Consider the following 23324-nt stretch of genomic DNA (forward strand, 5'->3'; position numbering starts at 1 on the left):
CTCGCCAGTTCCGTCATTCAGACCGACCTTGCCCATTCAGTCATTTAGGTTGGCGCTTTCGCACGCCCTCGCCCGTTTAGTCATTCAGGCCGACGCCTTCGCATGCCCTCGCCCGAACGCCTTCGTTCGTTCTTTTGTTTAGGCTCACGCCCTCTCATGCCCTTTGCCTGAACATCTTCAAATGACCTCGCCCACTCAAGCCGATGCCCTCGCTAGAACATCTTCGCCCGTTTTGTCATTCAGGATGACGCGCTCGCACGAACGCCTTTGAACGACTTTTCCCGTTCAATCGTTTAGGCCGACGCCCTCGCCCAAACGACTTCGAACGACCTTGCCCGTTCAGTCATTCAAGTCGACGTCCTCGCACTTCCTCCCTCGAACGCGTTCGAATGACCTCGCTCTGGCAAACGCCCTCACCCGTTTGGTCATTCAGGTCAATGGCCTCGCACGCCCTCGCCTGAACACCTTCGCATGACCTGCGGCTCTGTTTTCTGCCTTTGCTGTGGCTCCTTGCTTCAGCCCAAGAGTCCGCCTGCACTTCGCCAAATTTCAGTCTTCCCAGGTAGCTTGCCCTCCTAGCTCGCATGAACACTTGGAGACTTTTCTTGAATGATTTTTGCCACCATTCCAATGCTCTACTTATATGGCAGTTGTCCTATCGGTTGGGACGTCGACTCACCAAGCTGACCGACCATTTCATCCAACTCGCCCTTTCGTCGCATTGGCCCATGATGTGGGCGCCCATGTACGGGACTACGCCCACATATAAACTCGCCAATACTCCCGACACTTAGTCATTTTTTGAGATGACTTTCGCATCGCACGTTGGCTCGTCTCTTTCGTTCGGTTAGCTCGTCACACCATGCGGGTGTGCCCCAACCTACCAGTTACTTACCAGCTCATCACTCGCTTGTCGTGCGTCCTTCGCTCGTTTCCTCCATCGTTCAGCCCAACTCATCGCACCGTGCAGGCGCGCCCAACTCACCGGTTGCTCCAGCTCGTCGCCTGCTCGCTCATCGTGCACCCTTCGCCAAACGATCCCCAACTCGTGGGCCTTACACATAGGGCCCTGGTGGTAATATGTAGATCTTAATCTCTTTTTTTTTTTTTTTCAAAAACCATATCAAGAAGAAGGAAAGTAATGTACAGAAAATAGCTACTGTGGCAACGACTCCATTAGTGACTGTGAATGTTGCAGGTAAAGCTAGAGAAAGGCGCACACTATGAAAATCCATATCGCACACACCCATTCTGAGCACTGCACTCTACTTTTTGGAAACGAAGCTCTGCTTGTATTAATAGCCGTCAATGAAGGAAACACATAAATCTCCGGTACACGTAAGCTCTAGTTATCCGGAGGCTAGATATCACTAGTGAAACCATTGGAGGAGAAATCAAAACGAACTCTAAACTTATCTTCATAAAATTTTAAAATGTTTGAAGGACCGACTCATTTCAAATCATTGAATAAAAAGACACTAAAGTTGTGGTCATTAAATTTAAAGAAATAAAGGTAATGTAAATTACTAATTTTAAATAATTAGATGCCCTCTCGGAGTCGGAGGAGGGACGTGGTTTCATATTTTTTCGTGGGATAAAACATTTAGTGTTCCTCTTTATTATACTCTTGCCCACATAAAATATTCATAATGTTTTAATAATATTTAACATTCTTTAAAAAGTGTTTATTTAATTTCTTCGTTGACGTGATATGTCGATTATATTCACGTTCATAGTAGTTAACCATTATTTTCTAATATATTTTCTATAGGATAAACATTTAATATTATCTTAAATTTTTTATATTATAATTTATGATGAGGTGCCAATTTGGATTCTCTAATAACAATAACAATAATGGATACTTATTATTTTTTACGAGGGATAATTTAAAAAAAAAATGGTTATTTTCAAAAAAATATATTTTTTAAATTCATCCTTCAGCGGTATAGTGTTTAGATTATTTATAATATAGTTGTTATTTTCAAAAAATATATTTTTTAAATTCATCCTTCCGTGGTATAGTGTTTAGATTATTTATAATATAATTCACGAGGGATAAATATATATTTTTTAAAATGGTTATTTTCCAAAAAAAAAATAATTTATTAAATTCATCTTTCAATAGTATAGTGTTCATATTATTTATAATATAACGTTAATAGTATAGTTATATATTTTTTAAAATGGTTATTTTCCAAGAAAATAATTTATTAAATTCATCTTTCCATAGTATAGTGTTGATATTATTTATAATATAATGTTAATGGTATAGTTGTTAAATTATTTATATTATAGTTTTAAACACATAACTCTTTACTCAAATAATCGAATAATAATAATATTCAATTATTTATATAATAGTAATAGTTCATGTTAAAGATGGATTACAATAATAGATTTTTTTAATTTTTTTTTTTTTTTTTTAATCTAACATATCTTTTTTCTAAAAAAAATTGTCTCTCATTAAGTAAATATGATTATACAACATATACTTCGTGATTCTGGTCTACCTCCTTTCTTCCCCCTCAAATTTAATCTATCTTTGCTAATTGCTAATCCTAGCACCTAGCTCTTCATTACCCTACACTACACTATAGCATAACATCCCACACTATATTTGAACCTATACCTTGGTTGGGAAAACATATTATTGTAAGGTTGAGTGCTCATCCACCTTGGTTTAAGGTTCTCATGAACATTTCAATGGTTATTTAATTCGACCTTGGGCCATGGCATTAATTTCTTGTCCCTTCTCCTACCAGCATGTCGTCCTCGGTATTGTATGGTCCAATGCACATCTTCCATCTGCACCAAGTCTCACGTCGATGCCCAATGTTGGGGTTTGTGAACAATTGAGATATGTTGATGGGTTTCAACGGCTCAGATCTGCTCTCCTGCACTTTAGCCATGACCTAATCCTAACCCTGCTTCATTTTGTGCTTCGCTTGTGGCAATCACTCCGTTTAGCAGTGCGATAATTTTTATGCAAGTTCATCTGTGTAATTAGAGTTCTGAGTGAAATCTAATGGAGTCCTCCTCCACCATACCCAGGTTCAATATTCCCTGGCATCCTACATTTATCATTTTTTTTCCATAAATGTTGTTGTTATTTGTGTGTTGAGGCCTCTTGGGTTATGGTCTTTGTTGACAGGGAATGTTCATGATGAATGCGGGATTGTTCCAGCATATGCAGGGAAAAGGAACACCCTTAACCATCACCATTATGGCGACAACCCTCAGGTCAGTATCCCAACTCTGCACTCATTTCGTGTGCCCTTGCTGTTTTTATACTCTGTGATTAAAAGGGTACTAGTAAATTCCTGGCTCAAATGTTCTGTTGTAGGAGAGTGGATATTTCTAGATGATGGTAGTAGCCCAATGCTCGGTTCACATTTGTTTTACAAGTATCACTGCCCACCTCTCGGCCCACTTAACTGTATTATACTAGGTTACATAATATATTGTCAAATTTCTTATTGCGGGAGTGTAGGCTATGAAATACTAAGGAATGATGGTTAAATTTAGGGTTTATCATGTTTTTCTAAGTTGTTTCTCTCGTTTCCCCTGTTTGCACTGCAATTGTCTATTCCTAGTTTTTGTGGTGTTGCCACGATTTTTCTCTTGTGACCATAATTCTTGATTCTTTATGCGAGAAGGATAATGAAAAATTCCTATTTACAGGTGCTGACCTTAGTTTTGGTCTCGAACCTTTCAACAACAAAGGCAGTTGGGTTCATCATTCCTCCACTGAACTACCGAATTGATTTTCTTTGTGGGATTTACTCTTGCTACTATTTGAAATGAATTGATAACTCATCTGTATGAGAGTTATGACCAGGAAGGGTCTAATTTTGCTCATGAACATTGTTATTTATTTTATTTCCTAGACTTCTTGAGATGATACTGTAACATCTTTGGTGCATATTTCTATTATATTTATACCTTAGCGATAAGACTAGATCTACCTTATAACTTTCATGTACTACTGTATGAATAGTTTCATTTGAAAAGCTCGTATATTTTGTGTGAGAACTCCTTTTTATATTAATCTTGCTAATCGTTTCTAATCTTTAAGAGTTAATCAATTGGTGCCTTTGTTCTTGTGATGGTTAATATTCCCCACAGTGATCTTTGTAATTTGTGCATTCAATGGTTTTTATACATCGCTAGAATTTTCATCAGTTTTGTATATAATGGTTCCTCTTCATTACTCGAATTTGCTTCAACTATGCATTTGATTATTTCTATTCATTCTTCGAATTTACTTAAGCTGTAAGATCTTAAAAGTGAAAACTAGGTACTTTCGTTTTGAATTTATGTGCATAGCTATATTTTTCGTTACATTAATTGTGCTCTGAGGCTAGCTTTCGAATTTAGCTACATGCATGTCGATTTTAGGGTTAAGAGGTTCTGCCTGAATGCCTAATCTGAAGGTTATATATGTGAATGCATTTCAAATTATAGTCGATGCTTGACTATGTGGTATATTTTGTTTAAATGAGATTCTACTTGTAATCGTAATACTTAAGTATGGGAGTATAATTGTGCAGATTCTTTTACCTGGAACTTAATATGTAAATAATATATAGGGTGGCTATAATGGTTAGTACATGGAATGCACTGGTTTGGCATATAATCATAATTATGCATATTCTAATGGCAGTTTTTAATACAAGTTCTCATTTAATCATTATCGCTATATGGTGTATTGCCTTTTTAGGAAGTTCACCTTCAACGTTCTATTTATGCTAGTCCTGTACGACTCATGAGTTCATCATCGATTTGTATTTCGTAGTACAAGAGTAGAAAGGTTTTTTTTTTTTTTTTTTCTTTCTCACTCATAAAAATTCTCAAATTATATTTCTCATATGTTTACGTTGCATGCCTTGTAATTTATTACAAGTTAAGGGCTCAGGTATTTCTAAGTTCCTTGACAAGTATGTGATCGACACACAATGGAGATCTACATGGAGAGGATCTTAGGCTTTTGTCACTATCTTATACATCCATTTTAGATACCCTTGTTGTGATTCCTATGGAATCTAATTTCCTTCCTATGGATCATTTGGGAGGTCAGTACCTCAGTTTCATTTTTAATGCACCAGTTCGATCATGTATTATGAAACCAACTCTACACCCATGAAAGAAATGCTAATATCCTTGTAATCCTTTTCACAAAAAATATTAAGATAATTCTTAAGATCCACATAACTGGACAGGTAGCAAGGAATCCATTCTCAATTTACAATAACCATTTCCTTCTGCCAGTGGAAAGTAAATAGTAATACTAGTTCTTTGACACCAAATGTCCTCCTTATTTTTATTACAGAAGATTATATCTCTACAAATATATATTTTAGCAACAGATAAAATTTATCTATATGCAACAAGAACAGTAGATTAACTACTACACTTTTTCAAAACAATAACCACATACATCTACAACAATTAATTCATAATCATAATCAACATAGATCAAAACAGAGATTTCAATTATTTGTCATACTAGAAAACCTACACTAGAGAAGACACTATCCACCCAACCACGAACTGCCTCCAGTTCTCCTATGAGGTCCATTGTCAATCCCAGAGAATCAACAACCTCATTAATTCTCCCTTTAGGTAGTTATTACCCTTCTTCGCGATACTGTTTCTAATTCAGGTGCGTCCTACTTTTGAAGAGCTTTATTATTTTCTTGCCTAGGATTTTGGTTTTAAAGCCTGCTTTTCTCTCCCATGGTGCTTTAAAGGAAACCAATCTTAGCCCTTTTCTTCAAATAAGAATTTTCTGTGGATTTTATCTGCCTCCCTTAATCTTATCTAGATCTTTGAAAATTATAATCATGAAGAATTAACAATCTTATCCTCGAGTTTCTTTTCTAAGTGCATAGTTTCCTTAAACATTAATTTCCTTTTTTAATGAATAAGAAACTACTTATAATAATTATTCAAATTGTTTTGGCTCCATTTCCATTTATTATACACATACATTAAATAATAATATCTACTAGGAGATGTCACATCCTCCCCCCTTTTTTCACATCGTCCTCGGTGTTTACCTTATATGTGTACACTGCTAGAAAAATGATGGAAGCTTTTTCTGCATATCGTCCTATTGCTTCCAATTGGCCTTCTTAAGGGTGTAGTTCTTCCACTGCACTTTAGTTCGAGCGATGACCTGATTCCAGAGCCAAATCTCTTTCCGATCAAGAATGTAGAGTGGTTCTGCCATGAATTCTCCTTCAGGCTCCACCTTTAACATTTTCAAATCAATAATACGAGAGAAATCATGTACATGTTTCCTAAAAAGGAAATGTGAAAATCATTATCAACTTTAACGTGACTAGGAGAGCTACTTGATAAGCTACAACACCTATTATGTCCAAAATTTCAAATGGCCCACATTAGCAGGGTGCCAATTTTGGGCAAGAACCCATTCTTTTTGTTCTTTTATTTCGTTTTACCCAGATGTACACATGCTCCCCAATATTAAATTCCTTATGTGTCATTTTCTTATCAGCATAACTCTTTTCCGGATCCTGGGTGACCTTAATATTCCGCTGAATTCTTCACACTATGTGTTCTATTTCTTGTAATTGATATGGTCCAAGAATAAGTATGTGCCCTTGCTGACTCCAATTAGGAGGTGTATGGCATTTTCTACTATATAGGGCTTCGAAGGGGCTCATTTTAATTGTTGCGTGATAGCTGTCTTTATAGGTAAATTTAGCCAGATGTAGGAAATCCTCCCATCTTGTTGGTTTATCCATCACATACGTTCTAAGCATATCCTCCAAAATATGGTTGGTTCTTTCCATATAACCATCGATTTGGGGATGATATTTGGTACTAAAGTTAAATTTGTTACCCAGGATGCCAAAAAATGCTTTCCAAAAATTGGAGTAAACTTGGCGTCTCTGTCAAACACTATCCTTTTAGGAACCCCATGAAGTCAAAAAAATTCCGTCATAAAAACGTGTGAAATTTTTGCAGTGCCAAAAGTAGATTGTTCTGGTAGAAAATGGGTTCCTTTACTTAGTAGATCCAAAACCACCATGATAGAATCTTGTCGTCTCTTTGTCTTAGGCAATCCGATTATGAAATCTAAGGAAATGACTTCACATTTCCATTCACGAATGGGTAGTGGGTTTAGTAACCCAGCGAGGTGTTGGTGTTCCACCTTCACCTATTTACACTCTAAACATTTTTTCAAAAATTGTGCTACAACCTTCTTCATTCCTCGCTAGAAATTTTTTTTCCTTAATCATGTAACCATATTTTGATACCCCACGTGTCCAACATAAGGATTTTTATGATATTCATCAAATATCAGTTATTTTAGTTCTTTTACTGTAGGAATATACAATCTGTTTCTATACAAAAACAAATTTTCGCCATTTTCGTTGTATCCCAGGACATCAAATTGCTACAACCTTTGTTGGATTTCTAGATATTTTGGGTCAGGAAGTATACCATGTCTGACTTTATCAAGAAACTTGGTATTAATGTTGTTAATAGTTATTCTCATTAGATTATGGGTGTGTCTTCTCAGAGCATCTGCTATCTTATTTTGTTTTCCTTTTTATGTGTGTTATCTCAAAATCGAACTAGATAAGAAAGGCCATTCACCTAGCTTGCCTAACATTTAAATCTGGTCGACTAAAAACATATTTGAGACTGATATGGTCTATGGTTAGAATAAATTTCTTGCCCAACAGATAATGCCTCCACATTTTTAATGTGTGTATAACTGCGGCTAACACAAAATCATGAACTGCATAATTTCTTTCATGTCCCTTTAACTTTTTGGATTAATAAGAAATTATGAAGTTACCTTGTAGTAGCACTCCTCCTAATCCATTTATACTAGCATCAGTACACACCGTGAAATCTTCATTTCGATCTACTAGTTTCAAAATGGGTGTTGTGGTAAGTAACTATTAAGATTATCAAGCTTCATTGACATTCTATAGTCCATTCATACTTGACTCCTTTCCATTGTAAAGAGGTGATGGGGTGAGCTATTTTTTAGAAACATTCAATGAATCGGCCGTAACACCCCGCCAATCCCATAAAAGACCGAACAATTGATGCATCTTTCGGTACAGGCCAATTCGCCATAGCCTTCGCCTTCTTCGGATCCATGGCTAACACTTTCTTAGAAATAATGTGACCCAGCTATTGCATTTTTGTTTTGTAAAATCCACATTTGTTGTATTTGGCATATAGATGATTCTCCCTTAATATTTGCAATACCAGTTTTAGGTGCTCCTTATGCTCCTCATCATTCCTGGACTGTATTAGGATATCATTAATAAACACTAATACAAATTTGTGGAGGAATTTGCCAACTATGTTGTTCATTAAGCACATAAAACTTGTTAGGGAATTAGCAAGGCTGAATGGGCATACAACAAACTCATAGTGTCCATATCTGGTTCTGAATGTCATTTTATGGCCATCTTCTGGCTTGATTCTTAGTTGACGATAACCAGTTCTCAAATCAATCTTTAAAAACATAGTTTCTCCTCATACTTGGTCAAATAAATCATCAATATGGGGAAACAGGTACTTGTTTTTTATATTTAAGTTGTTCAACTGGCGGTAGTCAATGCACATTCTGAATGTGCCATTCTTTTTCTTAGCAAACAACATAGGTGCTCCCAAGGTGACACGTTTGGTCTGATATAGATCTTGTCTACCAAATCTTGTAACTGCATTGTTAATTCCAACAATTCAGGTGGGCTCATTCAGCATGGGTATCTAGACACGGTTTTTTGCCTAGGTATCAGATCTATGGTGGAATTTATATCCCTGTGTGGCAGTAAGCTGGGAATTTCTCTGGAAAAATATCTTGAAATTCCTTAACGACAGGTAAAGTATCCAAGGTCATCTATCTTCCTTTATTTTTGCTTCCTCGACTCGTACTCAACACAATTGACAACCTTTCCTCGCACATATTTTCATTTTCATTGCGGAAATATGTCACACAAATATAGGATTGAGCATTCCCTTAATAATCTTGTTCTATTTGTGTTGTCCTACACAACATGGTGTCTTCGTCAAACAATTTACTACTACTCCATGCTTCTCAAGATTGTCCATGCCAATTAATATGTCGCAGGATCCTAAGGGATGGACATTTAGATTTACTCTAGTTGCATACCCATGTAAATGTAAAGGGAATTGTTTTACTTGACTGGTCTTTCTTCTCCTGGTACTCGTGGCTAGTTGCACTAACCATGCAGTTTTATATTTTTCAGTTTTAAGAGAGCATTTTTCTACCATAAGAGGTCCAATATATCTCAAGCTAGCTCTAGGGTCAATTAAAACAGAAATATGTTGGTTGAAGAGATTACCTTAAATTTCAATCATTGTTGATTGATGTTCTGCCTATATATCCTCTCATGCAGATCTTATCCTCGGAATACTCCAGGAAATATTTTCATCGTGGTAGCCTCTTGTCTAGTCTGAAGATTGTGCAATGGTGAAGGATTGTGGAGACAATCCATCATCAAATGAGGCTCGCCACATCCTCAACATTTCAGAGGTTTTGTTTCCTTTCCTCCTCCATTATTCTTGTTATCTCGGTTCATAATCCTTGATCCTGCTTGGGACTGTTAGCCTCACTCTCTTAAAAATCAATAATAAATCCAATTATTAAATTAAATAAATAAAATCATGAGAATTCCTCAAACTAAGGAGTCTAGTTTGGATGAAATATTCTCTCCAACTGGCTCTCCTAAATTAGTGTGTAAGTTGAGAAATTGTCTCAGCCAAGTGAGTCTAAGATAGAAACACTATCTTAAGACCACTTACTCATGTATTTAAATGTATTATTAAATTATTTGAATAATGTGAATTACATGAGCATGAGAGACCACATGACGGCTCTCTGCCCTTTCCGTCAGTTTAATTTTTATGTGTTAATTTGTTGTGCATATGGTTATATGGATTTGTGATCCTTCTTCATTATTTCCTATTCTAATATTTTTCTGCATATGATCTTTTCGAAAATGTTTTTGGTATGTCGGTTTATGTCATTTTGTGCCAATAGTAGTTTTACTTCTGTCCTTTTTTGGCCAAAATTTCGAGTTTTCTCCTTTATTTCAGAACTATTGATAACACAGTCTAGCTTTTCTGACTGCCCCCTCCATGGTTTCTGGATTATCAAACTCGATCCACTCCTTATACACGGTGGGTAAGAAATTCACAAAACACTATACCTTAGCTTTTTTTTCCTCAATGTAGGGTACATATCCGAGCAAATTTATAAATTTTAGCACAAATTCATCCATTGAGAGTTGTCCTAACTTGAGTTCATGAAATTCCTTAGCACGGTCATCATAATATTATTCAGTTAAGTATTAGTTTTTAAACTGCTTTTGGAACTCTTCCCATGACACAGTCCTTTCCTCAAGAAGACACACTGCGTTAGCTTCCTCCCGTGAGAGAGATGCTTTACCCTACAGTTGGTAAATGGCCAATTTGGCCTTCAAGTTGCTCTCATACTCATATACCTGAAAAATATTTGGTCATGTTTAGCAACCATGACTCTGCATATTCATCTTTTACCTCATGAAATGTATGGGTTATGATCTTATGAAACATCTATCAAATCCCCCCCCCCCACTTTTAGAAGGTTCCAGCTCGATGCCTCTTTTCCCTGTTTTCTCTACTTCTGGTTCCACTATCTTTTGAATGGATCTTTCTCTCAATCCCCTAATAATTTTTTCCTTTTCCTCACTCACTTTCAACAACCTCTCATTACTTCTTTTGAGCACCACCAATTCTTGCTAAAAATTCCTAATGACCTCTAGAAGTTGGGCATTTGCTTGGGTAGCCCCCTCTCCCAGTTTGATGTACAAATCTAAACTCCTAGTGTTGGCTTGAATATCCTCCTCCATTTAAGTTGACTGCTCTTACATTTACACAGACACCTATTTATTACTTTTACTATACCGCTTCAAGAATATATATATATATATATATATATATATATAGATATTAAAAAAAATCTATTACTCTTCTCTTTATTTCATATAGCAAATTCGGGGCCCAGTGGTGTTGTTGGGCACATATACCATATGTGACGTACCTCTCCTCTATTTTTTTTTGTCTGTCATTAGAAAAATATGATTATACAACATATACTTTTTGATTCTCGTCTTCCTCCCTTCTTCACCCACAAATTTAATATATCTTTGGTAATTGTTAATCCTAGCACCTAGCTCTTCATTACCCTACATGGTGTAACTTCATCCCCTTCATTAGACTATAGTATAACATCCCACATTATATCTAAACCTATACCTTGGTTGGGAAAACATATTATTGTAAGGTTGAGTGCTCATCCACCTTGGTTTAAGGTTCTCATGAACATTTCAATGGTTATTTAATTCGACTTGGGGCAATGGCATTAATTTCTTATCCCTTCACTTGCCAGCGCATCCTCCCCAGTACCGTATGGTCCAATGGACACCTGCCATCTGCACCAAGTCACATGGGTTCACATGGTGATGCCCAACATTGGGTTTTACTAACGACTAAGATATGTTGATGGGTTTCAACCGCTCAAATCTACTCTCTTCCACTTTAGTTGTGACCTAACCCTAACCCTTCTTTAATTCGTGCTTTGCCTGTGAAAATCACTCTGCTTAGTGGTGCAAGAGATTTTTTTTAAGGTCATATGTGTAATTGGAGCTCTGAAAAAAATCCGAAGGAGTCCTCCTCCTCCATACGTAGGTTTGACATTCTCTAGCATCCTCCATTTATCATATTATTTTTAATGTTGCTATTATTTTTGTGTTGACAATGCTTGGGTTATGGTCTTTGTTGAGAGGGAATGCTCATGGCGAATGTCAGATTGTTCGATCACCTACAGGGTGAAGGAACACCCTCAACCATTGCCACTGTGGCAACAAATGTCAGGTCAATATCACAATTCTGCACCTAATTCACATGCCCTTGTTATTTTTATACTCTATGATTTAAAGGGTACTAGCTAATTCCCATCTCAAATGTCCTGTTGTAGGAGAGTGGATATTTCTAGGTGATGGCAGCAACCCAACACTCGGTTCCCATGTCGGTTTGCATTGGTTTTACAGGTATGGTTGCCCACATCTTAGCCCACTTGAATGTATTCTACTGTGTTACATAATCTATTGTCAAATTTCTTATTGATGGAGTCTAGGTTATGAAAAACTATGGAATGATGGTTAAGTTTTGGGTTTATCATGTTTCCCGAAGTTGCTACTCCGGTTTCCCCAGTTTGCACTGCAATATTCTATTCCCAGGTTTTGTGGCATTTCCACAGTGGCATTCTTGTGACCATAATCCTTGATTCTTTACAGAAGAAGGATAATGAAACATTCTTGTGTATAGGTGTTGACCTTGGTTGTGGTCTCTAGCCTTTCGACAATAGAGGCGACTGGGTTCTTCATTCCTCCACCAAGCTACCCAACTGATCTGCTTTCTGGGATCTACTCTTGCTACTGTTTGAAATGAATTTATAACTCATCTGTATGATATTTCTGACCAGGAAGGGTTTAATTTTTCTCATGAAAATTGTTATCTATTTTCTTTCCTAGACTTCTTAAGATAATAGTGTAACACCTTTGGTGTATATTTCTGCTGCATCACTACCTTAGCGATAACCTATTCTACCTTAGGACTTTCATGTACTACTGTATGAATAGTTTCATTTGAAAGGTTAGTATATTTTATGTCAAAAATCTGTTTTATATTATGTTTGTTAATCATTTCTTATCTTTAAGAGTTAATCCATGCGTGTCTGTATTCTTTTAGTGGTTAATATTCCTCACAGGGATCTGCGTAAGCTATGCATTAAATGGTTTTTATACATCACTAAAATTTTCTTTAGTTGTGTATATAATGGTTCCTCTTCATTTCTGGAATTTTCTTTGTCTATTCATTTGATTTTTCCTATTAATCGTTGGAATTTACTTAAGTTGTAAGATATTAAAAGTGAAATTTTTGTACTTTCGTTTTGAATTTATGGGCATAGCTATATTATTTGCTACATTAATTGTGTTATGAATCTAGCTTTCGAATTTAATTACCTGTATGTCGATTTCGGGCTTAAGAGGTTTTGTCTTGATGCCTAATCTCAAGGTCATATATGTGAATGCATTTCAACTTGTAGTCGATGCTTGAATCTAAGGTATATTTTCTTCAAATGAGCTTCTACTTGTAATCGTAATACTCATGTATGGGACTATAATCGTGCATATTTCTTTAACTGAAACTTAATATGTAAATTGTATATATGATGGCTAGAACTCTTAGTACATTGAATGCATTGGTTTGGCATATAATCATAACTTCTCATATTCTAATGATATTTTGCCATACAACTTCTCATTTAATCCTTATCACTATATGGTGTAATTCCTTTTTAGGAAGTTCACCTTCAACATTGTATTTCGGTTAGTCATGTACAACTCATTAGTTCATCATCGAGTTGTATTTGGTAGTGCAGGAGTAGAAAGGTTATTTTTTTTTCTCACTCATAAAAATTCTCAAATCATATTTCTCCTATGTTTATGTTGCATGCCTTGTAATTTATTATAAGTTAAGGTTTCACGTATATCTCAGTTCCTTTACATGTATGTGATCGATACACAGTGGAGATCCACAGGGAGAGGATCTTAGGCTTCTGTCACTATCTCATGCATTCATTTTACTACCCTTGATACGATTCCTATGGAATCTAATTTCCTTCCTATGGATCATTTGGGAGGTCAGTACTTCAGTTTCAGTTTTAATAGACCAGTTCAATCATTTATTATGAAACCAAATCTACACCCATGAAAGGAATGCTAATATCCTTGTAATCCTTTTAACAAATAATATTAAGCATATTCTTTAAGATCCACATAATTGGATAGGTAGCACGGAATAAATTCACAATTTACAATAACCCTTTCCTGCTTTTAGTGGAAAGTAAAGAATAACATTAGTTCTTTGACACCGAAGATTTCCCTTATTTTTATTATAGCAGATTATATCTCTACAAATATATAAATGTATCTATATGCAACAAGAACAATAGATTAACCACTCCAATAGATTTGAAACAATAACCAGATGCATCTACAACAATAAATTCATAGTCATAATCAACATAGATCAAACTAGAGATTTCAGCTATCCATCATACTACAAAACTTGAACCAGAGAAGACATTATCCACCAAACCATTAACTGCCTCCAGCTCTCCCCCAAGCTCTATTGTTTTTCTAGGGAATCAACAACCTCATTAATTCTCCATTTGGATAATTATTACCCTTCATCATGATATTGTTTCTAATTCAGTAGTGTCCTGCCTTTGATGAGCTTTATTGTTATCCTGCTTAGGCTTTTGCTTTTAAACATCGCCTTTCTCTCCCACAATGCTTTAAAGCCAACTAGTCTTAGCCATTTTCTCCAACTAAAATTTTTCTAAGGGAGTTTATCTCCTTGCCTTAATATTATCTAGAATATTTGAAGATTCCAATCATGAAGAATTAACAATATTATCCTTGAGTGTCTTTTTTGAGTGCATAGTTTCCTTAAACATTAATTTCCTTTTTCTTATTAATAAGAAAATACATACAATAATTATTCATAGTGTTTTGGCTCCAGTGCCATTTATTATACACATGCATTAAACACCAATATCTACTAGGGGATGTCACATTTTATTACCGATAATTAACCTTTAGCTTGTATATGTTTTTATGTTAAGCATTGTATATGAATATTTTTCTTATTTAGTATGGTAAAGAAATTATTTTTTAAACCTATGATTGGTCAATAACTCTTGAGTTTTATTATAGGATCCACTAATATGAATTGACTATGAAACTAACTTTAAATTGATGTTCAATTGGAGAGTGGAGAAGCGTGAGAAGTGTGTTAGGTCGACCCTATTTTGCCTAAGACTAGAAGCATCTTTCCCACATACCCACAACCAACTTCATGACCAACTATCTTCCCTCTGCATTGGGTGATCCATAGATGTGTGTCAAAATGCATACCCTACCCTAAAATGAGAGGATTGGAGCATGATCTAATTGATTAATTATCTTCCTCCTACATTAGGGTATGAGTAGGCTCCTCCCCACACCCACTTACCCCCTCCAAAAAAAAAGATATTTCTTATTAGTGTGGGATTTCCACCACTCTGATATTTCATTAGGCTTAGAAAATAATAGAATATTGTTTTTACATATCAAATTGACCTTGCTTATATAGCTTAATGGGAGCTTGGAAACAACGAGATGGGTGGGGGCGCAAGGTGTTGAATCCATATTATACATAATGTATCACCAATTATAACTTTTTCCCATTCCTTAGACAAATAATTGAATCATGAGTTAAATCAACAACACATTATATATTAGAAAATCATAAAAAATGAGAAGAATGCACAGGTAACCATGAAAGTAGCAACACATAGAACATAAGGCACAGACGCAACACATAAACATGAGAATGCCAAAAATTAGGCGGAAACACTTCTCAGAGAAAAACAAGCATACTCTTTCTCTCTTATTCTTCTTCTTATTATTAAAATATTCTTCTTACATAATTCACTTGCCACCACCATTGTGCACACAAGTTTTACTCAACGAACCTCTGACATATTTTGTGCATTCGCCACATACTAAAAAACACCCTCAATTTGACTACATATTCGAAAATACGTCTAAAAGTCACATTATTTAACCCCCTACAAACACAAACCCAATAAAGATTCTTAATTTAAAAAACCCCTACTTTCACTAGATATTATAGGTATCTTGTTTTTCATCACATTTTTATACCCATCTATTCTTTTTCATTAACTTTGAGCTCCATGTTTTATACTTGTCAATATAAAAACCCTTTAACCCCTATTTTATGCTCAAAATATTATGTCATTTTTTCCTCAATATATATCCCCAAATGAGCACACGTGGTATTGTATTGCTATGCTTGTGAAACCCTCATGCTAGTGTGCAAGCTTAATTATGATGCATGCGAGAAACCACTCACTTTAAGACACTACCTAATGGAAAACACCACTTCCTCAACTATATATAGGCTCCAACCTACTGCAGGCCCTCCGAAGTCACCACCTAGAGGAAGCCACCACTCTCTATTTCTTATGCCTCAACATGAACGAAGCCATCACTCCCTAAATCAACAAAACAATACTTTCTCGCAGTCCACCACTTTCCTATTTATGGCCCCAACCTTTAAGCTATTAGGTACCAAATTTCATTCATTTTCAAACTAGGGTCCACTATCTCTACATAAACACTATAGAGCACATTTCACAACTTTCAAACTGGGCCCACTTATAACTCTCTTAGCTCACTATCAAACTTCTCTACAACAAAATCCTTTGCTTAACTAATGAATCTACTCTGAACATCAAATACATAAAATCCTTCTCACTCAACCATAGATCACTCAAAAATATGCTAGAAATATAAAGTGTATGGAAGCCACAACTACATATAAACCAATCAATACCAGCACTAGAAACATACTCCTGAAAAATAATTGTCAACAATATGAAACATACAATAGCTACATCAACACTCTAGCCTTCATAGAAAAAATACAACACTCAACCATTCTTGTAATTCTATCCATCAAAACCTCACGCAATACTTGCCACAATTGGACCTACAACATAAACAAACAATGTAGACATATGATCTTTAATTGAATGTCCCTATAATAGAAGCTACAACAATATGTTGTTCTCAAAATCTATAGTAACTTAATACTAGAAACAACATATAGACATTGTTAGATACTCTCCTTAATCACTTTGAAAATATTTTCTTTATTTCTTCATATTTAATCTTGGATTTTCATTCTACATTAGTGTACCTCACATTCTCACACAATCTAGCCCTTACCTCTACACATTCTGGAATTTTATAATAAAAGAAACATGCAATGCTTTCATTTGATCACATCCCATGATTTTGGACCAAATCAATGGAGATCAATTAAAATCTTCAAAAACCATTTCGAATTGACTCCATTACCACCAAAATACCTAGGTAAATACTCTAGGAAAGGCCCGTGGTATTTTGTCTATGCACATAAATCACATTTTTCTCTTACAGGAAGTGCGGTAGGCACATAAGGGCAAGATCGAGCAGATTTCCATTTGAATATAACAAGTACACATGGATTTTGCAAGTCTCATAGGCATGAAGAAGAAATCAAGAGAAAATGTTGCTATGCTCGGAAAAATCATGTTTTTGAAAATCATACCTACAATTACCTATAACATCACTTCCTTAGACATTTTTTCAACCAATTGTACACCCCCAAAACTTTTGAACACATCGACAATACAATGTACAAGCTCTCCTCAACAATTAACATCAATGCCCCCTTTCATCATGGTAATCCTCCTATCACATCATCCCCCTTTGACATCAATAACAAATGGATTCTCTAATAGGATGAAAGGGCGATATCACCCATATTTTGACTAAGATATTCAAATGCTTCTCAAAGTAGTGGTTTTGTGAATATATCTATAATTTGTTCCTTAGTGTTGACATACTCCATTTTGATGTTTTACCCTGCAACTTGTTCTGAATGAGAGTGGTACTTGATCGGGATATGTTTTGTACTTGGATGCATGATTGTATTTCTTAAGAGAATGATTTCACTGGTATTGTCATGGTAGGTGGTGATAGGTTGATTTGTCTCTATATTGACATCCTTCAATGCTTCCTTCATCCATAGGAATTATGTTCAACAATATGTTGTTGTTATGTAATCAATTTCAACTATGGATAGAGATATAGATGATTGTTTCTTGGTTAACCATGATACAAGATAGTCTCGTAAAAATAATTCATTCCCATTGGTAATATTTTAATAATCAATATTTCTTTCCCAACCTATATCACTATATGTTTTTAAGGTGAAAATTATGCTGTTAGGGTACAATACTCCAAAATAAAAGTTCCTTTTAGCTATCTAAGTATTCTTTTTACAACTACCATGTGAGATTCCTTAATGAACGACTAGAACATTGCCACCATTTCTATTGCTTGCATGATATCTAGTCATGAATATATAAGAAACCTCTAGTCATTGATATGTAAAGAGTCACATCCACCACAAGAGTTTCATCATCCTTACTTAGCTTGTAACCTGAAGTCATAAGTGTTCTCGTAATAACACATTCTTCCATCCCAAATCACTTAAGCATATGCTTGATATCATTTTCTTGTGATATGGACATTTCTGCTTTAGTTTTGAGTTACTTGAAGTCCAAGAATGTAATACATTTCTCTAATCATTCACGTTTAAAATGCTTTTTACATCTCTTGGGAAAAGTTGTGACCCATTTCATCATTGTTACTCCAAAAAATTAGAACATCCATCTATATTAGTGTTATTAGCATATCGCCTTTGTCGATCTTCATCTAAAGGTTGCTTCCTAAAACTCCTTTCTTGAATCCTTATTGTTGAATATAGTGACTAACTCTAGCGTACTAAGATCTTGGACATTTCTTTAATCCATACACTACCTTCTTTAATTTGGATACAAAGTCTTTATTTTTAGACAAGTCAAACCCCTCTGGTCATTCCATCTATACTTCCTTTTTTAGATCTCCATTTAGAAAGGCTAAATTCACATCCATTTGATAGACCTTTAAATAATTTTGAACAAGAAAATGTTAAAAACATCCTTATACTCTCTAGTCTAGCAAGAGAAGCAAAAGTCTCTTCAAAATCAATTCCTCCAAATTGAGTATATCCCTTGCACACCAATCTTTCCTTATTTCTAATGATATGCCCATATTCATTAATTTTGTTCTTATACACCCACTTGGTTCCTATGAAATTATTATTCGTTGTATGAGGTACTCCCTGCCATGTTCCATTATTTTCAATTGAGTTCATCTCTTTTTCCATTTCCGTTATTGAGTGAGGATCCTTACATATGTTGAGTGAAATTTCCCAGTTCTATTGTGGGTAAAAAGGAAATGTCATTCCTTTTTAGTTTGTTTGTCATCCTTCTTCGAGTTTGTATTCCTCCATCCACATCTAAAATTGTTTGGTCTTATATATGATCTTTATGTACAGAATTTAACTTATATGGTGTTTAAGATAGTTCTTCCTTTTTATTTTCTGGCTCCTTCTCTTCCTTTCCACCACTTTCCTTTTGATAAGTAAGGGTATGGTCTTGTTCATTGGTTTGAACAACTTCTTGTTTAGGAAGAGATTTATCTATATTTACATCGATGCTTTTGACTATCTTCCACAACCTGTTGTTGTAGAATTTGTAGGCTTTTCTTCTCAATGAGTATCCATGGAAAATTTCTTCATCAACACGTGAAAGAAATTTCTCTAGTGAATCATCATTAATCTTCATTGAGCATTTGCTTCAAAATATTCTGAACTATTTTATAGATGGATTCCTTCCTTTCCATAGTTCATATGAAGTTTTATCATTGTTTATTTCTAGTTGATCTTTGTTCATGATATAAATTGTTACCCCAACTGCCTCCCTCCAAATTTTCCCTGTAAATTAGCCTCTAACAACATTTTTCTTGCAGTTTATTGTACAAATCGGTTCTTTTTCTCTATTACTCAATTTTGTTGTTGAGTCCTAGCAATAGAGAGTTCCCTTTTGATTCCATATTTTTCACAGAGTCATTGAATTCTCCTGAGGTAAATTCCCGACCTCTAGATTTTCTTAAGCATTTGATCTTCAACTTGATTTCATTTTCAACGATTGATTTGAAAGTTTTAAAACAATCTAGCATTTTTGACTTATATCTTATGAAAAATACCCACAACATTATAATATAATCATTTATGAATAAATTAATGTATATTTCTCCTTGTAGAGCTAGAGTTGTGGTTGGACCACACAAATTTGCATGAATAAGTTCAAGAGGCTTTGATGTTGACAACTCCTTTTAGTTAAAGCTAGTCTTTGTTTGCTTTCCAGGTTGACATTGTACACATATACCATTTTTTGGATTTCAAATTTTGGAGATATTTCTTACTGCTTAATTTTTGCTAATCTTCACCAAGTTATCAAAGATTAGGTATCCCAAATGCTTTTGCCACAACCAAATTTCATTTGCTTGACTCATGTAACATCTCTCTTCTTGAATTTCACTGAGAATGTATACCTTGTCATCTGACCTTTTCATATTCGAATGTCAAGCTCTATTTTCAAGTGATGAATGTCTCATTCTAGATTTCTAGAGTTGTCAGCTTTAAAGATTGAATATGTTGAAATTAAAATGTGTTCCTTATGAATATCACACATAAACCGATGCTTATGTACGAAATAATGCACCGCCCAAAAATCCATATAATAGAAACCATCATCACCCAAACATCTACACAGAAGAGAGAAACATCACCTTATTAATTAAATAAAACTTAATTTTGAGTATGAAAATGGAAAATTATTCAAAATATTTTCAATCTCATCTATTATTAAAATTATTCTTTTAATATCGAATTTTGTTTATCTATTTAACAAAAATTCAAAATTTTGGAAGACCACTTCCACAAATTGAAATGGATATAGTTGTCTATCTATTTAATAAAAATTCAAAATTGTGGAAGGCCACTTCCACATATTGAAATGGATAAACCTATTGGCTTAAAGTTTATTATAATAAATGCCAAAATATAATATATTTTTAATTTATAATTAATAGCATAAATAATAATAACACTAGAACCCTTTATAAAACAATATAAATATTCAACTTTATTGAACAAATAATATAGAGTAATTTAACGAGTAATAGGTAATATATAGGCATATGCTGGATAGTATTTTAAAAATATATGAATGAATAGTAAACATAATAGAGTAGATATATATTTTGAATATTTTAATAGTTTAATAACAAGAGAGCGTTTGTAAATGCGAATTTTATATATATAGATAGATAGATAAGTTTATTAATGGTCATGTGTTATATTACAATATATTGTATATTGTATTTTAATTTTTATATATAATATAAATATATAATTACAATAAAAATATATATATTTATTTATCAAACATCATGCATTAAGTATTGACAACCAATTACATATAACTCCATATTATTGAAAATAATTGATCTTAATAGACTATTACAGAAGACACTTTACTATCATTTACAATATTCTTTTTTCTGAAACATTATCTTCCCCTGGTTCAGGAATATGTGAGTATTTGTATTAATAGCGATATATCTAAGATGCTAATATTTATAGTAATCCCAACATGACGAGAATAATAGCATTTTTAATAACCTCGACATGACTAGATGTACAGAGTCACAAAGGCAGGTACTATACTCATAAGCCATATAATGGGGAAACCATTGCAGATAAAGAGAAACTGTCCCTTCCCTCGTCTCCTCCTATTCCTACTATTTAGGGTGAAACGCTGATCCTCAACATTGGATAGGCATAGAGAGGAACCTGTCTTGGAATCGTGATTCCACAGGCTTCTTTTATATCCAGCTGGGAGGGATCACCTTCAAGACTCCAATCAAAAGTGTGCAGCAACTGAGTCACTGTAGGTTCAATGGTATGAATAGCCATAGAAGCCCCTGGGCATCCTCTCCTTCCTGCCCCAAACGTTATCATACCGAAGTCCGATTGATCTGTTAAATTGATATTCTCTCCTTCCATGAATCTCTCGGGTTTGAATTCGGAAGCATCTTGCCCCCACATATTGGGATCCCTCCCTATAGCCCACAAATTTACCATGACCGTTGTTTGCTTAGTTATGTACTATCCTCCTATGGTCACAGCCTCCATAGATACATGAGGAATCGCTAGCCGCAGCGTTGGGTATAGTCATGGAGGTATTTCATGCTTGCAAGATTCGACTCCTTTACATTACCATGTTGGCCAACGACTGATTCGATTTCTTCCTGCAAACTCTCCATCGCGTGGGGATGTATGAGCAGTTCAGTCATTGCCCACTTTAAAGTAGTTGCCCAGTTCAGTCATGCCCCGAACATGTCCTGCACAAATACAAATCCAATTAGTTGCAAAATGTTGACTGACCGACGTTTGAGAATGAGGGGCGAGGAATACAACCACAAGAGCCTTGACGGTTGCCCGTGTGGTTTTAGTGTCGGTCTTAGCCATATGCAGCAACACATCGACGAAGTCTTGCACATGAGGCTTTGCATCTGCCTCTTTCTGGCCATGGGATGATTAACATTAACATGGTCGTCTATTATTTTCTCTGCAAATTCATTGAATGTTTTATCAATTTTCTTCATTCGCCCCTAACAGATCAAATGTACCAACAGATCTTTAAACACTTTGAATTCACCACCCAAATCATCGTCAGATTTTATTTTTTTCACAAGTATTCGCCAAACTATGTTGAAGGTGACAGTAGAGATGACCTTGCTCACGTTCATGCCCATTCTTAATAATTGCTTAAGTAATTGTTTTCCATCAAGTTTTTGGTATAGTTAGAGTAGGATATATGTTGGATATGCCTTGATGTAAAACTTTATGAATAGATAAAGGAAAATATGATTAAACAACTTATATTTATTGATATCACAATTTGATCAATTTGTGTAATTAAATATTAATTTTCTCACACTCGCAATTTGATGATTTCAGTAGAATAATTTTAAATCCTCTTATATATATATATATATATATATATATATATATATATATATATATATATTCATTCTCGAAAAAAACAAAATGCAAATTCAATATATAGTTTATTGAAACAAAAGAATTCGATATACAGTTTATTGAAACATAAAAGATAACACATGTTGAAAATTCTTCAACTCCATATATATATATATTCATTCTCGAAAGAAACAAAATGCAATGCAAATTCAATATATAGTTTATTGAAACAAAAGAATTCAGTATACAGTTTATTGAAACAAAAAAGGTAACACATGTTGAAAATTCTCCAACTCCATTGATGAATTGAAACATTAGAAATCGATATCCTTGGATTTCACAAATGGAAACGTAGATGCAAGCCGGTCAAAATCTGCAGGGATATCTCTCATTCCCATAATCTCTTCGTTGACGATATCCTAATCTTTGCTACTCTCTGCAATTCCACCTGGGCCTGTCTTTATGTGATCTTCAAGAAGTTTCAAAGTGCCACAGGCCTTATGATCAATTCCATGAAATCAGTGCTTTACCATAATGATTCAAATCCCACTGTTGCCCAGTGGATTGCTGATTGTTTTCGGATAAACCTTGCACTCATAAAAGATGGTTTCACATATTTGGGTTTCCGTCTAAAAGCTAAGGGATAT

The 23324-nt window shown here is 34.8% G+C and overlaps 1 protein-coding gene across 1 annotated transcript; it reads right to left on the reverse strand.

The window, feature by feature from the left end:
• Positions 1–21435: 21435 nt before the first annotated feature.
• On the reverse strand, positions 21436–22448 carry LOC149252143 (cytochrome P450 750A1-like). Its single transcript, XM_089454085.1, has 4 exons — positions 22323–22448; positions 22078–22215; positions 21911–21992; positions 21436–21752 (listed from the first exon to the last, which is right to left on the reverse strand). The coding sequence occupies exons 1-4, from the start codon at positions 22446–22448 to the stop codon at positions 21436–21438; spliced, it is 663 nt and encodes a 220-aa protein (XP_089310211.1).
• Positions 22449–23324: the final 876 nt, after the last annotated feature.

This window comes from Pinus tabuliformis, chromosome 7, assembly GCF_031772625.1.
Source record: "Pinus tabuliformis cultivar Carrire ecotype Pingquan chromosome 7, CPIR1, whole genome shotgun sequence".
In the NCBI taxonomy this organism is placed as follows: domain Eukaryota; kingdom Viridiplantae; phylum Streptophyta; class Pinopsida; order Pinales; family Pinaceae; genus Pinus; species Pinus tabuliformis.

Bases quoted from the DNA above. Each gene is read 5' to 3' on its own strand.
- LOC149252143 (XM_089454085.1), bottom strand. From the start codon at position 22,448: ATGGGCATGAACGTGAGCAAGGTCATCTCTACTGTCACCTTCAACATA. The intron at 21,993-22,077 runs GTCAGTCAACAT...ACTACTTTAAAG, and splicing joins CCCCTCATTCTCAAACGTCG to TGGGCAATGACTGAACTGCT. The intron at 21,753-21,910 runs GTAATGTAAAGG...TGTGGGCTATAG, and splicing joins ATCAGTCGTTGGCCAACATG to GGAGGGATCCCAATATGTGG.